The following is a 22248-nucleotide window of genomic DNA, read 5'->3' as shown; positions in this document are numbered from 1 at the left end:
AACCTAGAGAACCGTTTTTGATTGAATGGAAGTGCATTAACTGCTTCCCCTGCTGTGTATTGATTCCTGATTCCTTGAATTCTCACTAGTTTCTGTTTTTTCAGGTGATAGAGAAGAACTCCAGTGGCTGGTGGTACATTCAGATTGAAGACAAAGAGGGCTGGGCCCCTATCACCTTCATCGACAAATACAAGAAGACCAGCTTGACCCCGCGCCCCAACTTCCTTGTACCTCTGCCCAACGACTTGGCCCAGCTGAAGCTGGAGGATGGCACTGCTGGCGGTGCGGGGCAAGAGGACAGCTGGTCCAAACCGCTGCCAGACGAACCCACGGCGGGGAGCGAGTCCGTAGCCCGGCCCAAGCTCAGGGACTGGAAGTCCAGTGCCAGTAAGGCGGCATCTGCTTTTTCCGCTCCCCTGCCCCCAGCCCCGTCTGCCCCAATGACTGAGGAGAAGCCAGCCCTGCCACCCCGCAGGGAGTCCATCAACAAGAGCACGGACATTGAGATTACTGTGGAGAAACCCAGGCCAGACCTATCCAAACCCTTGCCTTTGAAAACCCCTGCCCCGGGGGTCATCATGCCCCTGCTCACCCCCAAAGCTGCCCCCTTCAAGCCAGACAAGCCCCCCGAGCCCAAAAGAGAGGTCACGAACAAACCTCTGCATTTGAAGAATGAGATGGGTCTGGAGTGTGGCCACAAGGTCACCGCCAAGGAGGTGAAGAAGTTCAACCTGAAACCTGTGGCTAAGCAACCACCCAAGCCCATGCCTGATGCACCGGAGGAGAAACCAGAGGCCATTGGCCCTGCACTGTTCATGAAGCCTAAACCCATAGTCCGGCCCAAACCCGTCCCAGCTGCCAAGCCAGAACCGCCAGCTGAGAACAAGCTGGATATCACCAACCTGAGGAGCAAGCTGAAGCCTTCAAAGCCAGCTGAACCAGGCTCTGGATCAGCAGAGACAAGCCAGCAAAACGGCGCTGCTCCAAACAACGGCCCTAGCAACGCTCTCCCCAAGATGCCGCCGCCCAACCTCCCCCCTAATAATGCTTTACCCAAGATGCCTCCTGGTAATGTACCCCCCAAGATGCCCCCTCCTAATAATGTTCTCCAAAACATGCCGCGTCCCAACAGCCCCCCTCTCAATGCACTCCCCAAGATGCCCCCGGCCCCCAATGCTCTCAATGGCAAGGCCAGCGACGAGCCCAAGTTCCCCCCCAAGCAGCAAAACGGCCACGGACAAGTGAGCCAGGATGTCCCCAAACCCGCCGTCCCCCCCCCCAAAGAACCTCCAGGGAGGCCAGCCGTCCTCCCTAGGCGACCCCCTCCACCCAAAAAGACCTCAGAGCCATCCAGCCCCACAGAAACCAAAGCTCCCCTGAAAGAGCTCCCAGACACCAAGCCTGCTCCCCCCCAGCTCAGCAGACCACCTCCCCCTAAACCTAAGGCCTTCATGCTGCCCCCGCCTAAAGACAAGGACAAGGGGGAGCCCAAGGCAAAAGTGCCTGTGGCCCCAAAGCCCCTGGTTAAGATTGAGAAACCAGGCCCTCCGAGGGATAAGCTGCCTCCTCTGATCAAGGATCCCAGTAAAGAGGAGCTGTTCTTGGCCGTGGCGGACTTTGAGGGTGACGATCAGATGGGTGGCTTCAAGGAGGGCACCGTGTTCGAGGTGATGGAGCGGAACAGCAGCGGCTGGTGGTTTTGTAAAAATCTAGGAGAAGGGCCAATGAAAGAGGGCTGGATCCCCTCCAATTACCTGACCAAGAAACCCTAGGTAACAAGTTCTGTTGGCCTTTTTAATAAAAATATTACTAATTGTATTTAATTAGCTTTTTATTTATAGGTACATTTTTGATTGAACTTTGTTAAATTCCATTTGTTTAGCAAGAATGAACCAGCAATGTTTGTTTTTTTGCATCTTGTTTAGTTCTTTTTTTGTACTTTTTATCCTCATTACAAATTACTAAGCATAAAATCCGTAACAAGCAAATGTTCCTCATGTTGTTCACCTTTTGTGCCATATGTTAATCAACAAGCCTATAATGTAATTTTATGATACAGTAATGTTATCACAAGCTTTGTAATAGAACAGATGAATGTCTTTCCAAGCCTTCTATAATATTGTGCCTCAGTTTAGTGCTTTAAGCTTAAATATATGCAATTTAGGTTGTTAGTTTCTCAGTTAGTATATCAAAATATACTTAAGTCTAATGAGTGGAGTCATAACTGACAGTGCAATGCATTTGGAAAATAAATCACACCATACACCAGAGGAACCAGGGTCCGTATTCACAAAGCATCTGACTAGGAGTGCTGATTTTAAGATCAGTTTTGCCTTTTAGATCATAATGAATAAGATTACATGGATAGGGGGTACCTGATTCTAGATCAACACTCCTACTCTGAGAATCTTTGTGAATACTTGCTGAGATAATCACAAAACAAACAGCCAAAACCAGCCTAAGGCAGAAGGCCATGGATACTCAAGATTCCTCAAAGAACACCCCTCCTCCACTAAGGCTGCAATGGAGGTTACAATAGGAGTTCAAGAGGACATTTTGGCTTTCAAGTACTAAAATATTAACACTTCAAGCAACGTTTTTGACGAGTGCCAATACTAAACATTTATACAGATCTTTTCAGGTTTGTGAACGCGTTTATTTTTCTTTCGGGAACTGCATAATACTGATGCGGCTGATTTGTAACAGATGTGCACTTTTCAGATTATTCAGCCATTCAGACAGTTCAGGTTTGCAATCTGGATTACCAAACTGGGGGAGTGAGCCTGTCTTTCAACTCACTCTTGAACGTTGTAATAGAATGCACAAGGTGCAATTTTTAAATTAGGCAGTGCATCAGTTTCCCTCTTGTCTGTCATTGCATACCTTAGAGGTATTTATAATTTCTCAGAAATGTCCAGTGAAAAGGCTTGGGAACCCCTGGCTTAATAGACCGATGGAGAGGAAGTATAGAATGTACAATTGAAAGCCACAGCCATGTTTTAAAACACTCAAAAGGTTGCTGCAAGACTTTGGGAGCTGCATTGTATACCAGGGTTGGAGTCCCAACTTCTTTCAGGAAGCACTGAATTGAAATGAAAATGGACCCTTTCCCTGGTGTTCACAGTACAATAGGTGGAAAACATCCTATTGATTTCATAAACTCTAGGTCTACCATTATCAATACAGCCCCTAAATATGAGAATTGACCTGCGATTGATGCAATAATAATAAGAAATATAAACAGCGTTACTGGGTTACTGGATCACAAAAAAAAGGTGCTCAAATATGTGTGATAATTATAAAAAAAACATTTACATTAGTGTTTGACTGGTTTCAAGCACAGACTTAGCAAAAGTTAGTTTTATCGTACTTCTAGAATGAAGTAATGTCAGCTGTCGTTTACTTTTCACCCTTTGCCAGGCCTGGTTTGCCGTAGTTGGAACTTAATCATGCATTGTTCCTACAGCCGAAGTAGTAACATGTGTTTCCCAAAACACCACGCAGAGAGGACATTCAGCAAGAGCGTCGTTGGAACATGTGTCGACACTATTAGGTTCGAAAGAAAGATAGCGGATCCTAGAGAAGCGCTTTCTCCATTCAAATTTGACCTTTAAAATAATTGTCACAATACTGGACGACTGATCAGCTCCTTGAGAGATATCGCCTATGGCTGCAAAGATCGAGGTGGCCTATTATAATGGTTACCCATTAATGCATTACATCACATATTTGGCACATCATTGCATTAATGTTCCTACACATTACATATATAGAGGGAAATAGCAGACAGTAGCCTACGATTAGATAAATAGAACATGATGTTGATTTAAATATGATCAAAATACATAAGCAAATGTAGTGTGTACTTCATTTATTGTCATCTTGGTTTTCATTTGAAGCATATTTTGTTACAATTGCAAAGACATTGCCCACTTTGTAGCCTATTTAAAGTTATTGGTGGTCACAGATGGATAAAAATCCATTGATTGTGTGTTTAACAGAGGTCTTCTGTGTATAAAGTGACGTGGAAGGACAAAAAAAGCATGTAACGATGCACTTGGCTTTTCAAGTGGTGTGAGGCAGTCGGTAAATAGGCCTAACAAGCCTTTAAGTGTGACTAGTAACAATGGCTACTACGAAGGATCTAACAAACTTAGCCTTAAGATACTTCTGGGAAACTGGGCCATGGTCATGGAGAAAGAGGGTTGGTCTCCTAGGAGACACACTGACAAGGCTGGGAGTGCCTGTAGCTCAGGTTAATTGGAGAATCTCAGAATATGGTTGATCTGATTCTGCTCCTAGTTACTTATAGTAACATAGTATCCAAGCAACTAGGAGTTTTCCGTCTTTGGCAGTGCGCATAGTACACAATGATATTCATGTCAGATTTGTAATGATCAACACTAGTGTCAACTCATTGAGTAAGACCTGAGTTAGTGGAATGTGAGTGAAACCTAGATTGGGTTAGGGTATGGGTTGGAAAGACATGCATTCAACAGTTTGGTTACTGAAGCATAAGGAGAGGCACACAGGGATGTCAACGCTACAATAAAACAGTATGGATTGTCTTCTTGCTATAAGTAATGCTTTACCCTAAACTGGTCAATTTAATTTGAAAATGTATCAAAAGAAAACTGCTCATTCTTTATTCTTTGAGATATGCAGCATAAACACCTTTCCCGCTGACATATTGCGCATATCCCATCTTAGTCCTGTAATGTATTTGTAATACTTGTGTATTTCCCCTCATGGTTCTCTTTCATATTAAGTCAATAAACTTTTTTTTTTTTAAGTTACATGGCATCTTGGTTTTCCTTGGAAAGGTTCCTTTATTTTGAGGAAACGGATGCAACCTAGATCAAGAGTTAACCGCTGATAGCAGACACTGCATTGGGGCTGTCAAAATCGGTTGAGCAGCTGCTCTTCATTGTCATGAAGCCACACCCATCCCACTCGCTTTAGAAGTTCCGAACAAGAACGTGTAGGTATATAGAAATGACGCTCAAATTGAAAACCAGTCAACAAAATGAGGATTTCTATCAGCCTAATCGATGTTTAACTTACAGATCACATTCCAATGTTCGAACTTATAAACAAGGCTGCATGGGATTTCTCATGAATGCAACTCTGTGCAGCCAATGGCAATGTACGCTTTAGGTATAAAGCCGGGGGCCACGTGGATTTGACAGTTTATGCGGGTGTCGGCCATTGCGGCTCTGCTAGAATCTAGCCCTTACTTGAGGACAAGCGTAGACATTAGAACGTTTGCATTTATTATTAGACTCATGTACAACAATGGTTCCTTCTGCTGAACAGTCATTCACTCACACCCCTTACAAAATAAACTAAAAAAAAAAAAAAGGTAAACAGAGACAGAAAAAGACAGTCATTGCAAATGACAACAGAAAAGAGAAAAAACAAACAAATTAAAATACATCTTGAGAGAGTAGTTGTACCTGACAGTTGACCAAATTACTGTAGATTAACACAGCGCTGTCAAACCCATTCCATGGAGGGCATAGCGCCTGCTGGCTTTTCCTTTGAATTAAGACTTATACAACCAGGTGTGGGGAGTTCCTTACTAATCAGTGACCTTCATTTATCAAATCAAGTAGAAGGGAAGAGCGAATATCCGCAGCCACTCGGGCCTCCAGTGATCTAACAGGTCTAATTGGTAAAGAAAACAAGCCCCATTTTCAAAAGCAGCAGGATACATATTAACTGCAAAATAGCTCCGATGCACTACCTCATAACTTAATGTACTCCTCAGTGCAAAGAAAGGCATATTTGGTGGAGGAAAAATTACATATTGCACTTTCGTTAGCAGACAGTACATGTATTATCAACAAACAATGGAAAATAAACCCAATACCCTTATTTAAATGTAAAACTTCTCTTAAGATTCCTACAAAGACAGTATTCCACTTTGCCTTTTAGTTCCCATCCAGTGTGCTAGTATTGCCTTTACAGTAAAAATGCAGCACAGAAAAACATTTGAGACATGAACACAATCAACTCAAAATATCAATTTTCTTCAACCCTCAAATTAAAAAATAAAAACAAATTGGACTACAAATTACTTTTCCCTGACTTCTCCTGTATTCATTACGTGTTTAAGCTTATCTCAAATTGGAAAACTAGGGCTCTATTCTGATCGAAACAAGGGCAAATGATCTGAGCATTTGAATGCAATTTTAAGTTAATATATAATACAATATGCCATTTAGCAGATGCTTTTATCAAAAGCGACTTACAGTCCAAGTTAGTTAAACTGATTTCGCTGGGAATTCTATTAATTCACTGTGTTAACAGAAAAGTGAATTCTGAAGATCATGCTCTGTGCTAATCTTTGTAAAGTAATAAAGAAATGTCAAAAGAACATTTGTCAACTTGATATAAAACTCAGCAAAAAAAGAAACTACCCGTTTTCAGGACCCCATCTTTCAGAGAATTCGTAAAAATCAAAATATATTCACTGTAAAGGGTGACTGTTTCCCATGCTTGTTCAATGAACATGCACCTGTGGAACGGTCATTAAGACTAACAGCTAACAGACGGTAGGCAATTAAGGTCACAATTAAGGACACTAAAGAGGCCTTTCTACTGACTCTGAAAAACACCAAAAGAAAGATGCGCAGGGTCCCTGCTCATCTGTGTGAACAAGCCTTAGGCATGAGGAATGCAGATGTGACCAGGGCAATAAATTGCAATGTCTGTACTGTGAGACGCCTAAGACAGCGCTACAGGGAGACAGGACAATCAGCTGTCCGTCCTCGCAGTGGCAGACCACGTGTAACACCTGCACAGGATCGGTACATCCGAACATCACACCTGCAGGACAGGTACAGGATGGCAACAACAACTGCCCGAGTTACACCAGGAACACACAATCCTGCCATCAGTGCTCAGACTGTCCGCAATAGGCTGAGAGAGGCTGGACTGAGGGCTTGTAGGCCTGTTGTAGGCAGGTCCTCACCAGACATCACTGGCAACAATGTCGCCTATGGGCACAAACCCACCGTCGCTGGACCAGACAGGACTGGCAAAAAGTGCTCTTCACAGACGAGTCGTGGTTTTGTCTCGGTGGTTGGATTCACGTTTATTGTCGAAGGAATGAGAGTTACAGAGGCTTGTACTCTGGAGCAGGATCAATTTGAAGGTGGAGGGTCCGTCATGGTCTGGGGCGGTGTGTCACAGTATCATCGGACTGAGCTTGTCGTCATTGCAGGCAATCTTAACTCTGTGCGTTACAGGGAAGACAACCTCCTCCCTCATGTGGTACCCTTCCTGCAGACTCATCCTGACATGACAATGCCACTACTCATTCTGTGTGTGATTTCCTGCAAGACTGGAATGTCAGTGTTCTGCCATGACCAGTGAAGAGCCCACATCTCAATCCCAATGTCCACGTCTGGGACCTGTTGTATCAGAGGGTGAGGGCTAGGCGAGGGCTTTCTCCCCCAGAAATGTCCGGGAAATGGCAGGTGCCTTGGTGAAAGAGTGGGGTAAAATCTCACAGCAGGAACTGGCAAATCTGGTACAGTCCATGAGATGCACTGCAGTACTTAATGCAGCTGGTGGCCACACCAGTTACTGTCTTATGTTTTATTTTGACCCCCCCCCCCCCCATTCAATTTATGTTAGTCACCTGTCTGTGGAACTTGTTCAGTTTATGTCTCAGTTGTTTAAGCTTATGTTCATACAAATATTTACGTGACATTTTCTGAAAATAAACGCAGTTGAAGTTTCTTTTTTTGCTGAGTTTATGTGCGCCATACTTGGGTGTGTTCATTAAGCGAGAAACTCTTTGGAAGGAGACCGATATTGCAGTGAAACAAAAGTGCGTTTTCATTGGCTCCCACCAACACAGCATTGGCTGAAGACCATTTTTTTCTTGTGTTCCACATTGCACCTAAACTACTGCTCCTCAACTGACCCTCTTTGGGATATGGGATGCATCTCCCCACCACACCCTTCTAACTATTAGGTTAGTCTCATGCTTATTGGGTAGACAAAACAATGGGGATCTGAGTCAATTTGGTGCTGGCAATTTGGTGCTGTAGGCAATATTAATAAGAATGAAAAAAGAAACACTGCATGGATGAAGAACACCCTAACTATCAAGCAGCCTGATGCACATGTGGAGTTAAAGACAATCCTCAAAGAAAATATGACCAATCTTTGCCATCTTGGGTTAATAAAATGATAAAATCTTATAAACAGGACTTAAAACATAACTATTCCTTTAAAATGAAATAAAAGTTCAGGAGGAATGAGGAAGCTGACAGTGGTCCTTCTGGGCATGGTGTGGGATAAGGGTGTTTGGGGGGGGGTGAGATGCCAGTCTACGTGGTAGAGGATTCAGAGTAAGGGAGGAACTTGGTGAGTTTGTTTGGGGAGCTGGGGCTCAGGCACTCAGAGTTCTCACTCATCTTAAAGAACACCTCCTGTTCCCTCTTCCTCTGGGTGAGCTCCTCTTCCAGAGCCTGGGAGAGAGGGGGGAGGGAGAGAGAAGAAAGCGAGAACAAGGGAGAGATAGGAGGGCGAGAGAACGAGAGATGGGTAGAGAAAGACACTTTAAAAAACGATCGCCAGCCATTTCAAACTTTCTGCTGAAAAACAATATACCAAGACTAAATAGAGTCCGTACACAAACTTAAAAGGGGCAAGCTGCAGTTGAAACAATAACATATACTCCCACCTCTGTTTTGGTAAAATGCTGGGGGATGGGCCTGGAGAAATAACCACTCAAATTCACAGACCGAGCTATGGATGCAAGGACTGACCATCCAAGATACCCAAATTATAGTTAAGTATTTGAGGCTAGACAGCATGTTTACATTTAAAATGTTTACAAACGAAGTAAAAACAAGCTTATAATTTGGGATTTTATTTTTGAAACGGTGCGATTTGTTTTGATTAGCGAATGAATCAATGTGATCCGGTTTGTCACGACGCACTAATATTGTTTAGCATAAAACTCATTCATTTTCCATTCTAAATTCAAATCTGCTGCTGGTGGAGTTTATGAGCTGGGGCTCTCTTGAGCAGGATCTGCCTGAGTTGATTTTTGTGTAAATTATGTATGTACTATGTAGGCACGTGTGACTAGGCATCTACCACCCCACTATCAGATTAGGGGGCAATGTAGCATGTTTTTTGTCCCCCCACTTTGGTTCTGATATCACCATCATCCACTTGTCATTTTTGCAGATTAAGTGTTAGAGCTAATAATGCATCAATATTTATCATTTACAAACTAGCTATGACATCGCCAATGAATATATAGCACAACTTTGGAGCCCCCCCCGCCAAAAAAAATCGAATGGTTTTGACTGTTTGAATGTTAAGTGCGCTTTCTTTGTCCTCCTGCTTTACACCTTGCAAAGTGATTGCTGTAGTCATTACGAAGTTAGCAACTTTGTCTAAAAATGACCATATACACCGATTGTTTAAAGCAATACTACCAGAACTATTGCTGATGGTGAACCTGAACAATCAAAATATTGTAAGCCCCATTCAGCAGGTAGCATATAGTCAGATGAGAGTTGTGTCTACAGTATCTTTTAATTCCGGTAAAAGGCTATTTTTCATCAGCGCATAGCAATAGCCTAGTAAATTACATCGGTTGTCACAGCTAAAAGCCTAATATCGCGAAAACCATTTTTAGCATTTTAATGCTGAAGGTGCTGCGCAGATATGCACGATCAAGAACAGGACGCCTACCTCGTGTTGGTGAGCATGCAAAACTGGGCACAGTGCGCAATTTGACTAGGCTACTGATATTCCCTGGGGTTATTCGGCATGCAAAATTACTTGTAGATTGATGACTGTCAACACAGTTACATACTTATTTCGACACTGAAAGAGAGGACTCAGTTATCCTATCTTTTGTAAAAAATTTGGAAGGTAGAAAGAAAGCAATATGAGCAACAACAAAAAAGTGAATCTGCAATTTGTAACGTTTTAATCAATTTTCGGACAAATACATGCTAAAATTGAATTGGTTTGGGGTCCGTGGAACGATGCAGTCGTATATTAAACATTTGAAATCGTGACCAATGCGTTACATCCCTAGTGTATGTATACAACTAAATCATAAATCCCAAAATTGATGTCGCGGTATAAAAATATGTTTAGAGGAAAAAAAAGGTTTTTTTTTTGACAACTGCAAATGTTAAGGGGAAGGCCATTCAAGTAGTTGTGCCTTGGCATACCTGGCCCACTTATTGAGCTATACCATTTGTTAAGTAAATCAAGTGACAAATAAAGGTGAAAAGAATACTGGAGTAGGACTTTAAATCTTGTCTAATGGCAACAACAGTAATGGACATCAACGTAAAGTGCAAATGACACCCAATGTTAACTTTTCAATGTCAACGGTATGATCACATACCTTCTTCCTAGGCTTGAGCTGCTCCCTCCACTCCTTGAGATGGTGGTTGTGCTGCTCATCCAGAGACTTGAGCCTCTGAGTCTCGTTCTCAATGAGTAGGTGGCACTTCTCATTCTGCTCTCACACCACAATACAGTCAGTCATTACATAACACTTTTCATGGAGCACCTGTGGAACTTATTTCCCTACTTTACAAACCTACTGAATTTGTGGATCTTCCTATTATTGTACATTATGCCACATACATGCAGGCATTCTAATGCAGATAGGTTCTCATGGCTTTCAGGCTGGTGGGTATGCTCAGGACAAAAATGATGTGTAAGGGTTTGACACCCAGGGTCAATTAAGATAAAGATATATAGATGGACATTATTCAGAGAGAGTTGTGTACTGTGGTCACCTGTAGCTGCTGGAGCTCCCTGACGTTGCCCTCACACTGGCCCACCATGTCCCTCATCTGGTGCTCATGCTTCTGCTGCTGGTGCAGCCGCTCAGCCTTCTGACGCTTGTCCTCCTGCTGGGCAAACTGGGGAGGAGCGCGCGCACACACACACACACACGAGAGGGAGAGAGATGGGGATGAGGGATTCGTTTACACCACTTAGGCCTGATATAGTTCTGTGACACGAGTATGATATTACTATTTTCTAGCTAACACTTGCACGTGTTTTCTGACCGCTTGAAGAGACATCAGCGCTCATCTATTTGGCCTTCTTGCCCTTCTCTACCCTCCATCCCACATAGCTACACTACTACAAGTTTGATGTGTTCCGCCCCCCCCCCACCAGGCCGTTCTGTAGTTGTCTGGTACCTGTTTGATCTTCTCGCGGTCCTCCGACGTGCTGCCCGTGGAGTTGATGCGGAGGCTCTTCTTGAACATGACCATGCGGGTCTTGCCCTCGCTGCGCTGGATCTTGGGCAGGCGACCCTTCTCCTGCTGCTGCCGGGCCTTCAGCAGCTCAATCATCCTCTGGTTGTAGCACTGCATCTGCTCTTGTTCCTAGGGAGACAGTCATGTGTGAGGATGCGCACACACACACAGATAAGTGCCCACACACACACACTACGCAAAGGTAAGGGGTTGTTTGAGGATATTAGCTGGGCATAACAAGGTTTAACCCCGATAACTGCAGGAGGTTCCTTTCCCAGCCACACGGATAGGGTTGCTATACCTTCTCATGCTTCTTGAGCAGCTGGTGCCGTTGGAGGAAGTACTGGTCTTTTAGCTGCTGTTTCAGTAACTGGTGCTTCTCGTGAAGGTTCTTCTCATCTAGGTCCCAGATAGTAGCTTCCCTGTCTGAGGAACAAAAAGTGGAGACAGCCAGTGAATGAAAATGGTTTGGAAAGCAGTTGGAAGAAGACAAAGATTCTCTCAAGTCAGAGATAAAAATATATCTGAGGTGAAAGATAAACATTAAGTAAGCATTTGTTAAATGTTGAGGGCTTAAACAGAGATCAAAGGTGTACTTTACAGGGACAGTTTGAGATTTAGGCAATGAAGCCCTTTTTTTCTATTTGCCCAGAGTCAGATGAACTCATGGATAAAAATGTTGTCCTCAGTGTGCAGTTTGAAGGAAGTTAAAAGGTTGTTTCTGGAGACATTGCTAGCTGCCTCATGTAGACTTCCAGTCATTGCGCTAATGGAAGTTAGCAAATCCTCCAGATACTACCTTCAATGTGCATCCTTCAAACTGCACAGAGTTAATCTCTCTGCGAAAGTGGAAACTGACAAAATCTCAAACCATCCCTTTAACAGATCTCAGGGAGTTACTAGACCCCTTCCCAGAGGAGCAGCTACTCTCATTCTAACAACAGTGTTGATGGCGCCCAGCCATCCAGTGTGACTGATGCTTGTACCTCTGACAAGGTTCTGCTTCTTGTTGAGACACTGCCTCTCTGTCTCGGAGATCTCCCTCTTGTTCTCCGAAATTATCCTCTTCAGCGTTGTGTCCAGGTGGTTCTTCTGGGCCGACAGGAAGTTCTGCTCCTAAACCACAGGAAACAGTCAGTGATGCGACTTTATTATGTGATTATAGCTAGCTACTGTTAGCATGTTAAATGGATTTAGAGGCCAGTGGTGGAGCGATAAAGAAAGCCGCTTGTGTTTACCTCCGTTTGTTTCATCTGTGTAAAGGTGTTCATGCTCTGTTTCATGCTGTCTTTCCTTGACTTTCTGGGAAGCTTCTCAATCTCATTCTTCACCTGGAAAGATGATTGTAAGACGTATGGACTTAATAAACACTCTCATTTTTATGCTCACTGTGCACACGCACTCACCTCTTTTTTGTTGCGCTTCATCTGATCCTGGAACTTGTTGTAGTCGCGGTCCTGTTCGGAGCGGATGCGTTTGGTCTCGTCCCTGAGCTTAATGGCGTGGTCCGTCTCCATCTTCTCGATGGTCTGCTTCTGGTGCTTCTCCAGGCTCTCCAGCTCTGTGTCGTAGAACTTCTTCTTCGCCTGGGAGGGGCAGAAGGAAGGAATTAAACATGTTCACTAAGAAATAAACCTGTTCACCATATTTATATCATAAGTAGCCATGATCCTGGAGGGGACAAAGCTGGGAAGGTTTGGAAAATGTCAAAAAGGATAGAGACAGGAGGCTGGTGGAAGGAGCTATAGGAGGACGGGCTCATTGTAATGGCTGGAATGGAGTCAAAACGTGGTTTTCATATATTTTATGTGTTTGACTCCGTTCCATTTATTCCATGCCAATGAGCCTGTCATCCCACCAGAGGATATCCCCTATTTGTTCATAGACCGATGTAACGCGTGTTTCTTTTGGCGAGGGGAGGGTTGTGGAAAAGGGATTCCCTTAACCAGACAGCTATCTAAAGGGATGTTGATATGACACGAGTGTGGGTGTTCGAGTTAATTCAGGGGTTCTGTCCTGCCATAAACAGCAGAAGAGAGATATTATGGTGTTGGTGTAGATTGGAGAAATTCTGGTATTTTACACATTAGTGGGCGTAGATACAAAAAAAAAAAGAGACCATTGGTATGTCAATTGGTATGCCTCTCAGTACACACCAGCCCCATCAATTACGAACCCCACCCGATATCAGGACAGATTTTTCTACATAACCCGACCCACCAGCATAGAATTGTTCCCGAGAGCCGATCCTTGAGTCTCTAAATATAGCCAATTCAACCATTCTCGTATGTTTAAAATCTCAGCTCCTTTTCAGTTGTCCCAACTTTTTTTTCTACAAAAAAGGGCCCCATTGTCAGCAAGACGCATCAGTTAAATTCAGGCTACAAGAGTTTAGGCCAGGGTTTCCCCAAACTTTGTTTTTGTCCACGACCCCATTTTCATATCTGAACATTCTTGCGACCCCAACCATGGGAAAACATTTTTTTTTTATTAAACAGCCGTGGGTATCCAAGACTATAGTGTCAGTGGGTGTGGGTGTGTCTAGACCTACGTTCATCTCCTGGTCGAAGCGTCGCTGCATCTGCTCCTTCTGAGCGTCCAGCTTTGTGTTCAGTAACGCTTGGGCACGGTGCTCCTCCTTCTGCAGCAGCCGCAGATCCCGGAGCTCCTGACGCCTGCACACACACAGTTCAAATACTCTTACGGTCTTGACCTTGACAGACTTTTTGACAATCTGAGGGAGATGACATTGCCTTGAAGTAAAAACAGTTGGAGGCAAATAATTCCACATCAAAAGATCTAATAAATAGTCAAAACAATGTACACTGAATCAATTCTAAGCACCATGAGACAAATTGGCCTCTTGTATCAGAAGACAGACTGGGGAATATATTCTCGAAATGGAGATACGAGAGGAGAGTTCATGCGAAAGCCTTGCTCCCTCCATCACAATGAGAACATAGAGCTTAGAGGAATCTGACTACCAGGTAGTAAGTGTGCGAGTCATCACCAGTCTCTGACACTGCCTGAACCAACAGTGTGGTGTCAAATGATCACCACTAGATGGCAATGACGGCACACTTGGCTCCGGATCTTCAACTCATGACGTTTCAGAAACCTCTACCAAGTTTCAATTATTTGTTGTCAAATTGGGGCAGTTTAGGGACTCGCACATGTTCATGCAAAATAGTGAAATATTTGGCCCATATCAAAACCAGTGACTGGTATACATTGTTTACTGGTATACTGCATATCTTATCACTGTTAGGAACTTATCACAATCCTTCCTTTTCACTCACAAAAATAGTATGTTCCATGCTGTTGTTCACACTTGACTCACATGATCTCAAAGGGCAAAGAACAGACCAGGATGGACAAAATAGGACATCTAAACACCACACCAAGCACTCAACAACTCTCAGTATACCAAAGATCCTATTTTATACAGAGAGGAGTAGACCGGGCCCCTTTTCCTGACCTTGATTCAGGGAGAAAAAGGGTTTAAGGAAGCAGTGTGACTTGCCTGAGAAACCTCATCTCTTCATCTTTCTTCTCATCATCGCCGATGATCTTGGATGTGGTCACGCTGACTTCCAAGCCGTCAATGACAAACTTCCTGGTGCGCTTCAACGTCTTACTGGAGAAACGAGAGTCCTGGAGGAGACAGGGAGTTATTAGGGGGCACAGTGTGTGTTTTGTGTCACAATACAGTACCACGACTGCAGTAGTGTTATTTTTACCATTAGGACAGTAAAAAAAAAAAAAAAAAAAATGTTTTTATATATATATATATATATATATATAAAACAACAAGTCAGGGCGTTCAGTCTCCTTGGCATGATACATGACGACAACACACTAGTGTGTCTAAAGGAGGTGGTGGTGTATGGAGAGCACTTTACATAGTCTGCCTGCCAGTTGACAGGAAAGAGCAGTAGTGGAAAGGCATGGACACACCGTCGGCGTTTACTGGCTGAGAGCACTTAGCAATTCTAAAAACAGGGTGCCGGCAGTAATTTGCAAACCAACTCTACAGCGGGTGGTCCCTAAAACACGCTACGCCGAACGAACTGCAGATCAACATTTGGTGCGTGTGTGTGTATGTGTATGGTCCCTAAGACAGGGTGATCCTGCTGGGCCGGTCCTCTTTAATTACCCTGCTCTGTCGTACAGGGAGGGAGTGCCAAGCAGGAAGTTGGATTCTCTATGACAACAGAGCTCTCATCCCCCAGTACAGAAACTGAGACTCACTGTTTCTTACTAGGTCACTAGTCCAGAACCACACCAGTCTCTGCCCAGGAAAAGTAGCACAACCCTGGGTGACATGGCTACTTTAAGGGCTTTTTCGTGGAAATAATGATCATCCTATTGAGGAAAAGTGAAAACGGAAGGGGCCAGCAGAACAAACACCGTTCCCTGTACGTCTCTCACCAGAGAAGGTACTGTAAGTAAACATGTCCTGCTATAGCCATTCTTCTAAACCTTTGACAGAGACACTGTGTGCAAGGGTGTGTGTGTGTGTGTGTGCGTGCGAGCGAGAGTGATGACATCGGTGCATAATGTATGTGACCAAGTTGAGCACACATCCAGCGTGCTCCGAGGGCACAGGTGAATGTACTGCAGCAACAGCTCAGATGGGGCCTAGCCTCCCTCCCTTGATCCGTGTTCTCTCATACAGATCCATTCATAAACCCCTGGTTTTCCTGACATGCCCATCTCTCATAGGCTCACACTGTTACTGGGTCAAACATAGATGTCCCATTCATCTAGCCCGGCGGAAAATGAACTGCTGAATAATCGGTTCTGGAAAAATACATATCACAAATGGAACACAAGTCCAATGAATAGATGTCCAGTGATGGCCAGTCCATAAACAACCAGAAGCTCCCCGAGCAACAATGGCTGTATAGAAATGACATCCACAATACTGAATAGAGCTCAAAACAAAGAGCCATTGGTCATAATGGATGGGAAATGGAATTGCATTAGTGCAAACAGACTCATTATTAAAGGATGGGGTGTGTCCATTTTACAGAGAACATCAGTCTGATTCCATCCCAGAGCCTCTTCTGCTAGAAATGATGCTTTTGCCACAACACTTTGAACGTAGCAGCTTATTTCAGTGGAGTTTGACTCATTGACAAGTGCATGTATGAATGCAGGTTCAGGGTAGTTTAAGACAAGCTGTTCTTTGTTGTGAGATCACACCCTAGGACAGGGTTCCCCGACTGACGGCCCGCGGGTGGTTTTATTTGGCCCCCAAAGTTCTCTGAGCAAAAGAAAATAAAATGATTTATTGGACATAAGAAATCAGCTCCAAGTGATTTTATTTTAAGAAATGTATCCATAAGCATAATGGAGACGTGATCATATTCAAATGTAAGCAAGGTTTGAAATGGTTATGTTTTAGTCAAACATTATACACTATATATAAACTCGGAAAAATCCAAATAACTTCACAGATCGTCATTGTAAAAGGGTTTAAACACTGCTTCCCATGCTTGTTCAATGGACCATAAACAAATAATGAACATGCACCTGCCCGGACGACACTGGGCCAATTGTGCACCGCCTCATAGGTCTCCCAGTCGTGGCCGGCTGCGACACAGCCTGGGATCGAACCCTGGTCTGTAGTGACGCAGTGGCTTAGACAGCTGCGCCACTCAGGAGGCCTCACAGCTAGCCATTGTTATGTAAAATGTTGCCCAAAATATCCCAGTGGTCTTGCCTTGGCCCCAAGCCAGAGCAGGTCTGCCGAGACCATGGCCCAGAAAGTCACTGGAGCCAGGCCGTGGAAATACAAAAGTCTGAGGTTTTTTGGTAAAACACTAGGATAAATCATTGGAAATGTGACATTAAACATGGTGTTACTCACCACCCTGGGGCAGAGGGATCCATCGTCCTTGTTGACTGACATGTCTCCTGACAGGTTGAGGCTGATGTCCATGCTCTCAGAAGCAGACACGCTGCCCGCGTCAGAGTACCTCTTGGAGATCATGCCATTGGCATTGTGGTGGGCCATCGGGTTGTCCATGTTAGCCCCTATAGGGACCCTCTCCCTTTTCGAAGGCCCTCTCTTCGTGCTGCCGTTCAGCCCGATCAAAGGTGTGGGGTCTGGGGTAGGGGTGGGGGGCCCTTTTTCCCCAATCACGGGAACCACCCCACTGGCCATGCTGGCGCTTCCTCCCTTCACCACCAACTGGCTTTGGGGTATTTTTGGTACCATCTCGGGCTGTGCCAGCAGGGCCGGGTTCTCTGTCAGAGGTGTGTCCACAGGCTTGCCCTCATCCGAGGTGCTCTTCCCATCCTCGATGCCAGAGTCGGAGCTGGAGAAGACCTTGCCAGAGGCCTCGCTCTCGGGCTTGTCAGAGTCCACAATGCTGATGCCCTCATCAGGGAGCTGTCGGTCGATCGGCTGGCCATCCCTCGTGCGGGAAGGTCTCACGGGGGGTTTGGCCTCGGCCCCCACGGGGGTTTTGGTGAGTGTGTCTGGGGCACTGTCCCCTTGTAGACTGGTCTGACTGGTTTGAGACGGGTCCTTGCCTGGAGGCTGGGGAGAGGAGAGGAACATGGTTATGTGTGGCAGTGACAAAGCATTTCAACACGGGTGCCTTTTTCGCACCTTTTCCCCAGAAGCACTATGTTGAAAGTAATCCCACTAATACGAGCCAAATGAAATGGACTTCGCCTTAATGCTCGATGGTCTGATTCTCTTGGCTTTCATATTGCAGTGTTGACCTTTAGTGGTACTGTCTGTAGCAACGCAGATGTTCCTTTCTAAACTCCTACCTATACAACTTACCTCTTCTGCGCACCGGAGATAAAGTATGTCATCAGTGATAAAACACTAATAACAACAGGTGCAGATCCTGTTGACGTCCCGTGGCTCTCACGTGCAGAGAGCCGCCTCAGAGCGTTAAGCTAACAATGGTCATCAGCCACCTTTACGACCGGGGCCAGCCTTTCGAAAGAACTCTAAAAAGACACAGTCGGAGAGAACTGGCTGGCTGCTCTCCAGGCCCCGAGACAACTGTTTACAACCTCTCCGCCAATACACCCGCTGCTACGCTCTGTGTGTTTCAGGGCCGCCAGCAAAACGGGTGGCGAGCAGGCATTAGCCCCCAGTACTTTTCAATTAGGTGGGGGCAGAACTCCACCACTTCAGATTTGGTTTAATACAAAATGACACAAAAGCGTTGAAAACAGGGACAAAGTAGGCTTACTGTTTCTTTTTATAGATGGCCTTGCCTCATAATTCGTCAACTCGCACACAATTTTGTAGCCAATGTCTTTCTCACCAGAGTGCTGCAGGGTGTGTCGACCAAATCAGATTTACGGAAATTGCGGGTCTGGCATGTGCACGGCTATAGAAAGCAGTGCGCACTCTCCACTTCACGCCAGTATTATTTTAGCGAACAGGAAAATAAACTCACCCACCGACACAAGCAAAAACACTTTACAGAAATGTTGTGGCAGCCTACACCTAAAACAGTAGCGATCTGACACGCTGTATCACTCTGATCAACTGTGGCCTACACCTATGCGCCCTGCCCTGTCCCATTTGGCCAGGGGAAACTGGCTCTTCCTAATGGAACAACAAATCAGGCTCAACTAGCCCGGCTGCCATTAAATTGTCCGTCTTTCACTTAAACAATGGGGATGATCCAGAAAGACCAGTTTTAGGCTTGCTGAAATTCCTTACATTTTTGTGCTTTTCATTTGATCGCCTGGGCAACTTTAGAGCAGGCTCAACTTGCCTGACTGCTCAGTTTACTTGCTCCAGACAATAGGGCAACTCTTAAGGTCCCTGCTACAACTAGGTTCTAGAGTTTTACCAGCTGGTAAGCATCAGGAAGAAAAATATGGCACGACCACTCTGGGACCTGTGGTGCCACCTCTGACCGTACATGATACAGACGACATCTTGGAGTGTCTACACTCTGAAATACGATTTAACATATTCATGTATTCAACTTTACAAATATCTCAAAACAACCCTTTTTGATCATACTGTACCTCGTGTGTGTGTGTGTGTTGTGTTGTGTGTGTGGTGAACGACGACTAAGAATTCCTGAAAGCTGCACTCTCAGGCCTTGCATTTCCCTCTGGGGGGGGTTCTGTCATGATGAGGAATGAAACATGCTGATCTCGACTGCGCAGTAGCTAGAATGCAAGAGGACAGGAGAGACCGCTGACTATACTGATGCTCTAAGGGTAGCAATAATGAAGACCGCTACGGCCCATCCAAAATGATCTCAGGTCCATATCACATAACAGTTATGAATGACTTATTTTCACCTAGAAACAATCCAATCTAACGTCCAACTTCAGTACTGTTTGATTAGGAAAGCATACAGTTTAAAGGCAAGTGTATATGTTTACCTAAAAAGGTCACGTCTGTGGAAAAGAAAACATGTCAAACGCGATACGTGTGCCAGTGTACAGGACAACAAACAGCATCCATTTTTAACGGTGGGTAACTGGGTGTGTGAAAGCAAGTGTTCCAAATTCTGTTCCTCGGTTTGAGCACCAGTGATTTAGTGCCCTCTGATTTCCCCTCGCTTTCTAATCCAGTCGACCCACACATTCATATACAGTAAACCCATTAGGCTCAACCTGAATAAAACGGTTAACTGGAAGCGTTTGATTAGTAGATGTTTTAGGGCCGGTTTCCCGGACGCAGATTAAGCCAAATCCTGAATTCAAACCCATTTTCAAAAATGGAGATTCTCCATTAGTCCAGGACTAGGCTCAATCTGTCTTTGAATAGTAGAAAGACCATATGGAGTCCTCATCAGGGACATAATGACCACGGCAGCTGGAGTTTGAGGTCGCCCAGGGAGTGTGTGACTATCAGTGTGTGCAGAATGTGCTCTAGTATGTGTGTTCTATCCTCTCAGTGAGAAGTGTGTGTATGTCCTCCTCCCCCATCTCAGTGTGCGATCCGAACACCACAGAAACACCCCCACTCTTTAGAGAGCGCTGCCCTGCTGAGTCAACACCAAGTTTTCCCAATCTCCGTCCTGGGGGCACCCATTGTGTTTTTTTCCCCTTAGCACAACACAGCTGATTCAAATAACCAACTCATCATCAAACTTTGATTATTTGGATCAGCTGTGTAGTGTGTGCTAGGGCAAAACCAAAACATGTAGCCAGGGTGGGGGGACCCCAGGACCGAGTTTGGGAAACCCTAGTCTAGACCACACACACACACATACACACACAGGAAGTTGCAGATTCTGGGGTGTGGGGCACGCTAGCAGAAACTATCAAAAGAAAATAGAACATTCCAAAAGTAGATGTACTGTACTTTGATTCAGCTATGTACATATCACAATATCCTCCCTTAATGTCACATACATGACTGCTAAACAGAATGTCTTGGATGTATAAACCAAACTACTTTGAGGCCTACGTGAAACGAGAACTTCAGGAAACAATAAGAAAACTGCTAAGAACAGATGTGAAAGTTCATCATAAGAGAGAGGAGGATATAGGATAAAAGGAATGCAGGAAAGGAGAGAGACAGGAGAGAGTGAGAGCAGTAAAAGGGTCTTACCACTGGGACTGAGAGCTCAGCGGTGTCCTCCTCCTCTCCTTCCTCTCGATTGTCCTCGATTTCCTCCATGACTTCAGCCTTCGCCTCAGCAACCAGCTCTCGCAAGGGTCTGTTGGTCTTCACCGAGCAGACAAAGGGGTGCTGGGGGGACAGGGAGGAGGTCAGGACAACCATGTTACATCCATAGAACAACACTTGATTGACAGGGGCATAGAAAGCAAACAGGGGGAAAAGGTACTTTCACAGGAGAGTGAAACTTAATCTGTCACCTGTATCTACCCATGGCCGTTTCTAAACCGTAGCAACCATCAATGAGGCCAGGGTATGAGCTCACCCTGATGAAATAATGAAGATGACCCCAAATCCTCATGTACTTATAATACCAAGTTCCTAGATAAGACAGGGCAAAAAAAATAAATAATAATGATTTAATTAGCATAATAATAGGAGCAGGCTTGAGAGGGGATAATTTGACAGCCACAGACAAGGCTGTGAAAATGTAAGTGCAGCGAAAATAAAAGAGCAAGCATCTATTATTCAGGTGATTTGAACAATGGCTAATTTAATTGGCCCAGCTGGCACAGGCAGGTAGGCAAGTGACAGGAGTGTGGCTGAGGCAGAAAGGGGCCCTCTGGGCTGCCTCCATCCGTGTGGATAGCATTAGCGATAGCTTTAAACTTCTCCAATGACAGAAAATGCATCAAGTCAACAATGACTCGGGGAAAGCAGAGTGCCAGCTATCACACAGGAGAGGAAAAACCCCCAGTCAAAGTGCTACACTTGAACACCACAACGCAGTGTCTGGGGTTTCAAGGAAAGCAGGGAGAAGCATTTGAAACACCTCACTAAGACTTATGGAGTTGGCTCACTGGAAGTCCAACAGAACTCATTTGGACGCTCTTTGAAACGTCGCATCAACACTTCCTGGGTATACATGGTAGCTATCTCTATAACCGTTATAAAAAAAAAAAAACACTGGTTTGGTTTCCGGCTCAACTAAACGGTGAATATTTTTCTGGCAGGTCGTGGTAATTCTGTTGATTCAACACATATCACACCGCAGCACCTCTGTGACCCCATGAGACCCTCTCCCCATGCTCTGTCTCACAAAGGAGCTTCACAACTCAGGGCTAGTATTCATCAAGCATCATGGAGTAGGAGTGCTGATCTAGGATCAGTTCCCTTGTCTATGTAATGTACATAATGAAAAAAAGGCAAAGCTGATCCTAGATCAGCACTCTTATTCAGACTTTACTCTGCCCCTCCAGCTTCAACAGGTTTACTATGAAAACTGAGCCTGGACCACCACTGCTACACTAAGCAAAATGTTCACTGGGTGAAGAAAGCAAACGGACCAGCATTAGTTCCCAGCCATGTTTGATCCAGCCATGGCTCAGCCCGGCTTAACAGCTCCCTCTGATG

At 44.8% G+C, this 22248-nt stretch overlaps 2 protein-coding genes across 3 annotated transcripts in view; one reads left to right on the top strand and one right to left on the bottom strand.

Moving 5' to 3' along the window:
* LOC139420799 (SH3 and PX domain-containing protein 2B-like) overlaps nt 1–4796 on the top strand; it is an 84708-nt gene extending 79912 nt beyond the window's left edge. For both annotated transcript variants that reach the window (XM_071171080.1, XM_071171079.1), the window contains one exon: nt 105–4796. In XM_071171080.1, coding sequence (XP_071027181.1) covers nt 105–1772 — 1668 coding nt within the window. In that variant the 3' untranslated portion in view covers nt 1773–4796. The remainder of the gene's footprint in view (nt 1–104) is intronic.
* Nucleotides 4797–5252: 456 nt separating this feature from the next.
* The window catches only part of LOC139420798 (serine/threonine-protein kinase 10-like), a 41880-nt gene continuing 24884 nt past the window's right edge, over nt 5253–22248 (bottom strand). Inside the window, exons 8-19 of the mRNA XM_071171078.1 lie at nt 20827–20967; nt 17143–17817; nt 14791–14921; nt 13819–13942; nt 12674–12853; nt 12506–12598; nt 12254–12383; nt 11569–11693; nt 11208–11396; nt 10797–10922; nt 10397–10510; nt 5253–8486 (exon numbers count right to left, since the gene is read on the bottom strand). Coding sequence (XP_071027179.1) covers nt 8346–8486; nt 10397–10510; nt 10797–10922; nt 11208–11396; nt 11569–11693; nt 12254–12383; nt 12506–12598; nt 12674–12853; nt 13819–13942; nt 14791–14921; nt 17143–17817; nt 20827–20967 — 2169 coding nt within the window. The 3' untranslated portion in view covers nt 5253–8345. The remainder of the gene's footprint in view (nt 8487–10396; nt 10511–10796; nt 10923–11207; nt 11397–11568; nt 11694–12253; nt 12384–12505; nt 12599–12673; nt 12854–13818; nt 13943–14790; nt 14922–17142; nt 17818–20826; nt 20968–22248) is intronic.

The sequence above is a fragment of the Oncorhynchus clarkii genome, chromosome 12 (genome assembly GCF_045791955.1).
Source record: "Oncorhynchus clarkii lewisi isolate Uvic-CL-2024 chromosome 12, UVic_Ocla_1.0, whole genome shotgun sequence".
In the NCBI taxonomy this organism is placed as follows: domain Eukaryota; kingdom Metazoa; phylum Chordata; class Actinopteri; order Salmoniformes; family Salmonidae; genus Oncorhynchus; species Oncorhynchus clarkii.
The sequence above is the reverse complement of the archived record's forward strand: the minus strand, read 5'-3'. Positions and strand labels throughout refer to the sequence as shown.